The sequence below is a fragment of the Solanum verrucosum genome, unplaced genomic scaffold (assembly GCF_900185275.1).
Source record: "Solanum verrucosum unplaced genomic scaffold, falcon-dt-bn FXZP01000238.1, whole genome shotgun sequence".
NCBI classification, from domain to species: domain Eukaryota; kingdom Viridiplantae; phylum Streptophyta; class Magnoliopsida; order Solanales; family Solanaceae; genus Solanum; species Solanum verrucosum.
This window is the reverse complement of record NW_026020630.1, coordinates 1690654-1701208: the sequence shown is the minus strand read 5'-3', so window position 1 is coordinate 1701208 and position 10555 is coordinate 1690654. Positions and strand designations below refer to the sequence as shown.

Below are 10555 nucleotides of genomic sequence, written 5' to 3'. Positions count from 1 at the left end.
ACGTAAAAAAAAAGTAGTATAAATGATTGTCAAATAAAAATATTATCATAAAATAAATCTTATTTGAATCTCAAAATTTAAAATATGTGATATTAATTGAGATGGACGATCATAAAAAGTATTTTATAAGAGACGTATGAAGTTTAAAATGGACAAGTAAAATTTGAGGGGAACACTTATATAAGAAAATGGGCAAGTGAAGCATATTCTTTCTCTAATTACACCAAAATCCATTTCCCCCTTTCGAAATATAAAATTACGCGGTCTCTCACATTTTTTCCTTTTTTTCCTCCTTTCTTTTCTTCCCTGTTTCTCTCTCTTAGTGTTTCTCTCTCTTCTTCTCCTTCCATGGTGATTGATCTGAGAGAACACTGAATAACTTGCAGAATTTTTCTCTTTCTCTCTCTCAGATCTAGGGCATTGTGCTTGCCCTAGCACATTTGAGTTATCTCTCGCCTTGCAACAGACAGGGAGATTGGAGATATACATACATATATCTCGTAAAAATTTGAAAAAAAAAAGTATATTGTGTAAAAAAATGGTGACAGTTGATTCATTTGATGCATTTTTGTTTAATGCTAGCAGAGCATTGTGTAGTCCTCTTGCAGTTTTCATTCAGATCCAGGTATTGATTGTTTTTTTCTGCTACTCGCTGTTTTTACGTTTTTGATTAGCTGTTTTGTTTGGAAAATGAGGAATAAATTGCTTATTGAACGCTTTTTTTGGGGTTTGACACGGTTCAGATCTAAGTATTAGGCTTTAATTTGGCTCAATTTGTTTTTGTTAATTGCTTAAATTTAGCTTACGATATATTTGTTTGATGAAGAATTTCATTGCGTATATATTGCTGATGAAGAATTTCAATTTGCAAATTGTATGAAGCTGCATTTTCACGTTAAATTCCCATACTCCACTTGTAGGATTACGTGTATGTGGTTGTGGTTGTTGTTGTCTGCATTCACGGTAAATTGCAGCTTGGAAGTTTCTTTTCTGTTAACTTATTATGTTTCTCTTTAGGATTGAGAAGTGAGTTATTTGAAAGTTTTTTTTTAATGGTTGGAATTTCTTATCCGGACTCGGAAAGTGTGAGGAGCATGATCCTGTTACTTCCCTTTCATTACAAGTTCTTCAGTAATCAATAGTTGGATAAGCTTATTTGGCAAGAGCTTAGGCTTGTATGTTCATATGGTTTGTCATTTAAGTAGAAAAGATTTTTTTTTGAAGCAATTAATAAGCACTCATCACATTTCAATGACTCCACAGCTATAACAGAAGGCTTTGTATGACCTTGCTACGCATGACTGCAAGAGATTGCTCTTCAAAAATCATTTTGTACAGCTTACTTAGTGATAGAACAGAGAAAGAATTCGACAAAAGTAGCTCATTTGTGCTTGTAGCTACAATGTCCTTTCATATTGGATTTAATAGGATAAGACTGATAGATGGATAAACCAAGAAAGTGAATGATTACTATAACATACCGAACAAGGCAGTCATTGTAATATGAAATCTAACGAAGGAAAAAGAGAAATTATTAAGGTGCAGATTGCTGAGTGAAATGATTTTAATTTGCCAAGTCATGCTGGCTTATACTATTAAGTGCATGAAGGCTACTACCTTCTTCCCAATTTATATGACCACTTTTCGCTTCTCGATATTCAAACTATGTGAACTTTGATCATATTTTTTTCATCATATTGACATGAGAAGAACGACAACTCATAGTACTTATCACATAGTTTTTGAATATCTGAATTTTAATTTTATAATAGTCGATTGATCTAACCCAATTTAACTTCAAAGAAAAGTCAAATTGACTCTCAAAAAAAAGAAAAGTGCCATATTCTATATCTCGTTGTTTGGATGGGAATAAAAAGGTTTGATATGCTTGAAGACAAATGAAACCAGTTGTCTGTTAATGTTTTTTTTTTTAATATTTACTGTTAGTGGTTCAAGTTTTGGGTCTTTAGTCCAAGAAATTGAGGAGATTGACGATGTTGTCGCACATCGTATTGGTGCGAGGTGGGTGAAATGGAGGCTCTCTTCCGTTGTCTTGTGTTATAAGAATGTGCCACCAAAACTTAAAGATAAGTTTTATAGACTGGTGGTTCGACCGACTATGTTGTATGGGGTGGAGTGTAGACCAATTAAGAATTCTAATGTACAAAAGATGAAAGTTGCAGATATAAGAATGTTGAGGTGAATGTGTGGGCATATTATGGGAGATGAAATTAGGAATAAAGATATTCAAGATAAGGTGGAAGTGAACTCTGTGGTGGAGAAGATGAGCGAGGTGAGACTAAGATGGTTTGAGTATGTGAAGATGCGTAGATGCCCTATTGAGGAGGTGTGAATAGTTGATAATGGTGGGTGTGAGGCGAGGTAGAGTTAGGGCGAAGAAGCTTTAGGGGAGATGATTAGACATGAAATTCCGCATCTTCAGTTTACTGAGGACATGACCATAGATATTAGGTATGGAAGTCATGAGTTAGAGTAGAAGGTTAGTTGAGTTGAGCGCTATCTCGCTTTTCAGTGGGATAGGCTTGGTTGTAGTTTGAAGCACCTTATCTGTTACATCTGTTTTCACTTTTTTACGGTAGTAATATTATTATTCTCTTAGTTTCTTGTCTTCGATTTTCTGTTACCACGTGTGTTTCTTGTGCGTTAGTTATTGGATTATTTTACTATTGTTAGTTTTTTACTGGATGCTTCTTACTACTTTCCTTTTGTTTGCCATGTCTTCTTCATTTCTGTATTTCCTTTCTCAAACTGCTTTGAAATGCTTTTCTTGAAGCTAAGGGTCTATCAGAAACACCCTCTCCACCTCCGTGAGACAGGGGTATGGTTTTCATATACCCTGCCCTCCCTACACCCCAATTGTGGGATTTCACTGAGTATGTTGTTGTTGATTTTCTGCTAATCAATGTTTTGCGATGTGTTTAACATGAATAAATCTCTGTGCATCTACTAAACTGCTCTGCGTTCTATCAGTGTGTGTCTTTTAATTATTTGATCTGTTACTGGCAAATTAAGAAAACTATAATTCTCATTACACTTTTCTACTTTCCTGTCTTGTTTCTTTATCTATTCTTCTGTTGTTTTTATGGGACTTTGTGTCTGCAGGGATGTTTAATCGTCTTAATCCTGGCTCTTGGATGGGCTTTAGCTGCTTATGTTAGGTATGGGATCTTTTTAATCTATCTTAGAGTTTATGGTGGACAATTATCTTTTGCTGATTATTTATAATCAACTTAGGTAATGAATGGATTCTAAGATTAGTGATTTTCATGCAGCTTTTGGTTTCTTTTTGCAGGGGCAGGGAGATTCGACGGATGAAGAGTAGTATGAAAAGTGGAAATAGCTTTGCATTCCTTACATTGGACATTAATGAACTTGAGCATTCAAATCAGGCCAATTTGCCCCGAGTCACAGTTGTAATGCCTTTAAAAGGGTTTGGCGAGCACAATCTACACAACTGGAGAAGTCAGGTAAACGATAAGAAACCTTTTGCCTTGGAGTGTTCTTTGATTTTTCAATTAAGCTGTGTACTTGACTTTATGCTATGGTTTCTTTATGGCATCTTCTCAACTTGAAAATAATCTCAAGTTTGCTGCCTAATTTCTTCTTTGTTGCTTCTGAGAAGCCCACATTACGACATAATGGACTCAGTCACATATTGTTGTGTCTTTTTGTAAAGTTCTCTACTGTTTGTATATGGCATGTTTGCCCTTTTATAATGAAAAAAATATACTTCATAAATAACAAAGGTAAATGCTGTCTTTTAGTTCTCCATTTGGTATCTAATTTATATTCATGTTATTTTGGATGTGCAATGAAAACCTTGAGTTGCATGCTCCATTTTTTCTCACTTAGTTCAGATAATTTATACTCTGCTCGGTCTGCTTATGTTCCCTTTGTGAATGGTGCAGATTACGTCTCTTTATGGTGGTCCTTTGGAGTTCCTTTTTGTGGTTGAAAGTACCGCTGATCCTGCTTATCATGCTGTGAAGTGTTTATTAGCGGATTTTAAGGTGTGGTAGTAGGGCTTCTTTTGTGTTCGAAGAGTTGGTTTCTGTTTATATCTTCTTATTGCACACTTCCTCATGATATTGGTTTTCTAAGTTGAGCAAACGAATATCTCCAAAATTGAAGAGTTGGTATTAGTTGTTAGTTTAATCATTGATGTTTGCCTTTGATTTGCATAGCATATTCAGCATTAAGTTGATGTTTACTATCATTTTAATTTGAAAAGCCTAATATTCTTTGAGAAAGATTTTGCATAGCAGTAATATTCATTACAATATTTCACGAGAACTGGTTATTGCCTTTGAAACTGAAATATAGGTTTTGTGTTGACGTCCTTGTTATATTTTCATCATTGGACCGATCTTTGTACCCTTTCTTTCCCTTCTCTTATTATTATCTTTCCTTGCCAAGAACCTCTCATTTTGTTCTTCTACTTTGTCTTTCTCGGAATTTATGTTCAACAGTCGCATGTTAATTGGAAATCGACAAAGCAGAGGCATGGGAACAATTTGAAGTTTGCAAATAAAGGAATTTGTGAAAACAGTTTAAGACTTGTGATAAAACTTAAAGGGCATAGAAAAGAGCAAAGAAGCAAAATATCCTAAAGAAAAAAAAGGGAAAGAAAGAAAGAAAAGGAGCATGGAAGAAGAATTAGAGGAGGTACTCTAACCAGGGGTCTCTTTGAATCAATATGTCGATGGCTGGATCCATTGATATTTAGTTTTTTCCTAGGATGATAAGCAGCTACATTAGGAATGTCATTATTTTAAAGAACCTCCAAGGTATTCTCTCCTTTCCCCTCTCTCTTTTGTGGGGAAGTAACCGGATTTTCCTATCACCTATCAGATCATCTCTCTAGAAGAAACAATCTCTTCCGCGTTCTGATCATTAAACTTGTGCCCAAATCAAAAGATGGTCATTATTATTTGAAGGATGGAAGTATTTACCTAATTATGTCTTTGATATGACATTTTCCTATGTCATGCAGTTATAATTTTACCTCTGTGTGTCTATGTCAAGCTCATGTGCATGTATACATTGCATTCTTAAACTCATCGCTTGTTTCATATACTGCATGCAGGATGCTGTTGAGGCTAAGGTTATTGTAGCTGGTCTGTCAACAACTTGTAGTCAGAAGATTCACAATCAATTGGTATGCATCATGATTTTATTGTTTACCGTTGGAAATCTTGAGAAGCTCTTTTTTTGTCCATTTTTCTTTATTGATGAGGCAAACCAATCCTTACCTCTTTTGGAATGGAGGTTACAGTCATTTTTATTACCATTCTTTGCTTTTCTAAGATGGAACAATTTGTTAGCAGAGTTCAATGTTGTACTTTACTTATTGATGCATGAGTTATAAGAGATGATACTCTAAACTTATCATTAAGAGAACTCCCATTCAAATTAAATAATTTAATAAACTCTTAAAATTTCATGGTAGGCCAAACAAACTGATGAAAGGGAAGGCAATAAAGCAAGTAAATGGCTTTTTGTTTCAACTGCCTCTAGACTTCTATAGGTAAAGAAAGAAGTCATCTAGCTGCACGAAAATCCTTCCTATTTCTCTCTGATTCTGTTCTCTTTCGCTCTCTTGCTCTTCTTTCCAATATTCACATTATGATTCTTCAGCTTTTTTTTGAGGGGCAATTTGAATCATTGTTCCATAGAAGAGTCAGATTGCAGCCAGTTCTTGTTCGAGCTTATATAACCCATTTGATGTGGCTGATGGACATATATTTAAGAGGAGGGACAAGTGTGGCACCAGGGCGGTGTTTGTGAATCAAAATTTAATGTTTGAGTGGTCGCTTAAGATAGATTGTTTTATGAACTAGTACTTCTTTGGTCTTCCTTACCTAAAACGACGGTGTTTTTTGCAGGTTGGGGTGGATCAAATGCACAAAGATACAAAGTATGTCTTATTTCTTGACGACGATGTTAGGTTGCACCCTGGGTCCATTGGGGCGCTTACTACTGAAATGGAGAAGAATCCAGATGTAATTTCTATCCTGAAGCAACCTTTTTCTTTGGCACAGCATGCCAGCTCGCTAACAAAATCTTCATTTCATCTGTTTGGTAGAGATGTAATATTTTGTCTTTATGCTTGCCAGATCTTTATTCAAACAGGATATCCTCTTGATTTACCATCTGGAACTTTGGGAAGTTACTGCATTTATGGATATCACATGGTATGGTGGCATTTATGCCCTTATCTCTATATTTATTGTCTGTCAAGTTTGTTTTTTTTTTCTTCTATTTTTGGTAGTTCATCTCTCTGTAATGTGGATAGTGATTTTAGAGTAAGATGGTCTATCAAATATTGGTTGCAGTCTTTGTTTACATTAAATGAAAGGTGTTAGATTAGTGCTTTGGTCACTCAGCTATTTGTTTTTAGTTTTAGATCCAGGTCGACCCAACTTGCTTGGAATTGAGGCTTTGTTGTTGTTGGTGTGTTGTTGGTTGCAGTTTTTATTTTTCCATAATTTTTATATCTTAAGTAAAAGCTGTAGTAAAGTCTTTATTGTTGACACACAAATCTTTCAATTTTAGCTTGAAGTTATGAAGTTTGCGCTCTTTGTTTTATTAATGTCAATTGAAGTCAGATACAGTGAGCTAGACAACTATATCTATAATTGGTTTTTATGAGGCTCTTTTTGTGTTTATATCTTGTATGGGCATGGACTCTAGCTTCTAAATGGTGTTTCTTGGCCAAGTTGAATCTTCTCCTCTAACTCTGATGGTTTATGAGCTTCCTATAAGATGTGGTATTATGCGTCTATGTTGTCTTTGCATGTCTTTAGTGCAGATGATTTGCTTTATAAAGGTTCCTTTTTAGCTTAGTTTGTAGCTTTGCTGACTTTCTTTACCTTGTTGGTTCATTGCCCTTTATTTACAGCCATGTTCTATGGGATTTGCTACTGGTGGAAAAACATTCTTTCTGTGGGGAGGATGCATGATGGTTAGTTTTTACCATCACATTTGTTCCCTGTTTCATGAGTACAGCCACATTCTCTATTTGACAAACATTTTACTTATGTAGCATCTGGTTACAAGTTATTTTGTACCTTTTTAATTCCAGATGCATGCAAACGATTTTAGAACCGACCGCCATTGTGTAGTGTCAGGGCTTCGAGATGGGGGTTACTCAGATGACATGACTCTAGCAGCTATAGCAGGTAAAGTTTACCTCCAGTTTCTCATTCCTAAATAAATATTACGGCACAAGAGTTGCAATGCAGCTGGTGCGTATCCCCCTCGCTGCTGTTGTGATAGCCGAAATTAATGGAAAACAGAATTTTGAGTTATTGTCTTATTCTGCAACTTGTGACATTTTAAGAATTGTCCTGACTATGCTTCTCTTCACCTGCAAATATGTATAATGATCTAGTCTTCTCCTCTGAATTTTTGTCTTTTCTCTTTTACGTAGTGATATTCTTGTCACTGGAAGATATTTCTCAGGACATATGTAACTTAAATAGTTATGTGCATTTTTTTGTTGCAGTGATTGTTTTGGTATAACTACTTCTGTTGATTTTATAACCCTCTTGGAGATGAATATTGGCCCTCTTATAACCACGGGCACTGCGGTGCTGTGGTACTTCTTGTTTTTAGCTTTAGGTGCTCTAGGGACTAGTTGTGAGATATGATTCTTTGCACAATCTTTCTTTTTGGTGGAAACTATTATTTCTTAATTCTTCTTTGGTTTTTGCTACTTTTTCTAGGTGCACACAAGAGGCTCATTACATCACCACCGGTTGCAGTCTTTCCACACCCTCTTGCAACTGATCTTACCTTCCCTAGGTTTCTGAAAAATAGATTAAAATCTTTTATGAAATATTGATATACATGTGATAACTGTTTGCTGTTGGCTCACCTTATACTTGTATTTATGTGTAGATATTGGAATTATTTGAGGAAGCAAACATTTGTACTGGAATCATATACAACAAAGGTTAACTGGATCATGAATCGGGCTTTATTTACATCCCACTGCTATCTGTCTTGGGGTTTTGTATCTCCATACGTCATGGCAGGGATTCATGTGGCAGCAGCACTGAGACATTATCTTAAAGAAAACTCTCTTGAGGGGACAGTCATGACATGTAATGGTGAGCACATTTCTTTTGTGTAAGTAGAAGTAGAGTGCGTCGTGGTAGCCATTTCGGTCACATGTTTTTCCTTTTCCCAGAACTATTACATGCTGGAAACCTTTTCATGTCCTCATTATTTTAGTATAATTCTGATATCATTCTCAATCTTGATATTCGACTGGTTATATACCAGTATACTATTCCCCAGTAATTGGAATTACTATATCTTTGTTTGGGTTGGAGGTGCTACATGAAATGTTAAGTAGCTCATAGTTGTTCTTGAAAATCTGTCTATCCTATTATTAATTTAATGTATTCCTCTTCTCTGAAAAAATAATCTGTTTATGCTACAGTAAAACTAATATTTTTTTATTTGGGAACGGGTCACGCGGTTTCCAGTTATTACTTCTTTGGTTGCATATTTCTTCCTCTTAGATGCACATATTTTTTGTACTTTGTCAGGGTTGTTACTTGTTGCATGCCTTGCCGTATGCACAGTGATTGAACTCCTTTCCATGTGGAACTTGACAAGAATTGAAGTTCACTTGTGCAATATGTTGTCTCCCGAGGCACCTCAACTGTCACTTGCTTCTTATAACTGGTGTCTTGTAAGTTCATTCAGACTTCGCCTATAAACCAAACAGTTTATTTCCGTTTCTTCCCACTTACCTTTGAAGGTTTGATATTTTTCATTGACTACAAGATTTCTGCTGAACATAGTCTTGCCAACAAATATAAAATTAAAATGTAGGTACATTGCACTTGAATTAGATAATCACAAGTGGTTAAAATGTATTGCCCAAGAATTTTATTTGTTTGTTATATACTGGAAAACAAAGTATTCATATAGTCAAGCCTGACTAGTTCAGAATTGAGGAATAAGCGTTGTACCAATGTGGTTTAAAATAATCAAGATTTCAGTATGAAAATCCTGTATGGTCCTGTTTGCTTTTAGTTTTTTATCACAATACAAGTCACTAATGTTTAATTGTTTGATGTCTTACTTGAGCAGGTATTCATTGCAATGCTGGTTGACAATTTTTTATACCCACTATCTGCAATGCGTTCTCATCTTTCTCAGTCCATCAACTGGTCTGGCATTCGATATCATTTGAAAGATGGGAAGATATGCAAGGTATCCCTTCCTAGGGCACCCTTCTGCTTTCAGAGCAACATTATAATCTTTCATATAAATCTGGTTGTTCTAGGATTCGGAGTGCTCTTTATCCCTCAGACTAATTACTTCAAAGAAAAGCCAGATGTAGCAAAGAGAAATGTTTTCTACTGTGTTGAAACGGAACACTTTAGATACTCAAATTACTTCCAGACGGTTTCATATCCAGTCTTAGTCTTGCACTTACATGTATTAAAAATTCGAGTGTAAACCCCAAAATCATGTTACAAGTGTAAGGTAGGATGTTGAGTCATATAACAACATTCCAAACTCCCATTGTCCTTGGTCTAGTATCTCATGATTATACTGAATTGTCTAGTGAAGAAAATTAAACACGTCGTGAATAACAACAACATAAATCATCATCTCTCCCTTTTTTTCTTTTGCAGATTGACAGACACAAGCATTTGGTTCCTAAAATTACAGATTTGGCTGGAAAAGATTTGCTTGGAAAACAAGGATCAATACCTAAGGTTGCTATTATTAGTACATTGTCCAGAACTTTAGCTCAATGGAGACAACCAAAGAAATATAACATTTAGATAATATCCAATCAGTGGTAAATTATGTGATTCTTTTGCTCCCTTGGTATTAGTGACCAAGGATTTGCTTGACCATTTTTTTTTTTGGGGCTTTTTTATCCCTTCTGATCTTAAGGGGTACATCATTGATATAGGTTGTAAGTTGTAAGGGTTATTGTTTCTGGCTATTAAATTCATCACTTCATTCTTCTCACTAAGGTCTACCATGCTTTTGGGCTGGTTTTTGTAATTGTAATGTTTATTTGTAAAAAATTAATGTCCATTTCAAAGTTAGTTTAAGATTGTATTTTGGGTGGTGGCTGACCAATAGATAACAAGTGTAAGGTTATGTTGTTTCTCAGTATTAAATTTTATCACTTTATTCTTCTCATTCTAGTGCAAGTTGTGCTGAATTTTCTAGTTCTAATGTTATTTTTTAAAATAAATTTTGCATATCTATTCACTTCGGAACTAGTTTTATTACACAACGTCTGAAGTTAGACTTGACAAACTCTAACTTGACCTTGAAATTTTGGTTTTTGAAATGTTACCAACATAAGGGAGAGGAATGATGATATTTTTGTTTGAACTTTAGGTACATATGGTTGAAGTGTAGCTATTTTTGCGAACCTTTAGGTACATATGGTGTGCACATCACCGCTCTCTCCTTCCCAGGCTCTTCGAAACAAATCACACAATCATCGCCCAAAATACTTTTATCAAGAAAACGTTTAACGACGAAT

At 35.2% G+C, this 10555-nt stretch overlaps 1 protein-coding gene across 2 annotated transcripts; it reads left to right on the top strand.

The window, feature by feature from the left end:
• The first annotated feature begins 280 nt into the window (after nucleotides 1–280).
• On the top strand, nucleotides 281–10203 carry LOC125811695 (uncharacterized). Of its 2 annotated transcripts, none has more exons than XM_049491226.1 (14): nucleotides 281–625; nucleotides 3124–3179; nucleotides 3314–3488; nucleotides 3930–4031; nucleotides 5108–5179; nucleotides 5907–6023; nucleotides 6138–6215; nucleotides 6923–6985; nucleotides 7106–7202; nucleotides 7749–7827; nucleotides 7924–8135; nucleotides 8580–8725; nucleotides 9130–9252; nucleotides 9681–10203. In XM_049491226.1, exons 1-14 carry the CDS (start codon nucleotides 539–541, stop codon nucleotides 9831–9833), a joined length of 1560 nt encoding a protein of 519 aa, XP_049347183.1. In that variant the 5' UTR covers nucleotides 281–538; the 3' UTR covers nucleotides 9834–10203. The 2 variants fall into 2 exon arrangements, with proteins under 2 accessions (XP_049347183.1, XP_049347184.1); XM_049491227.1 differs by having other exon boundaries at nucleotides 517–625; nucleotides 3294–3488.
• Nucleotides 10204–10555: the final 352 nt, after the last annotated feature.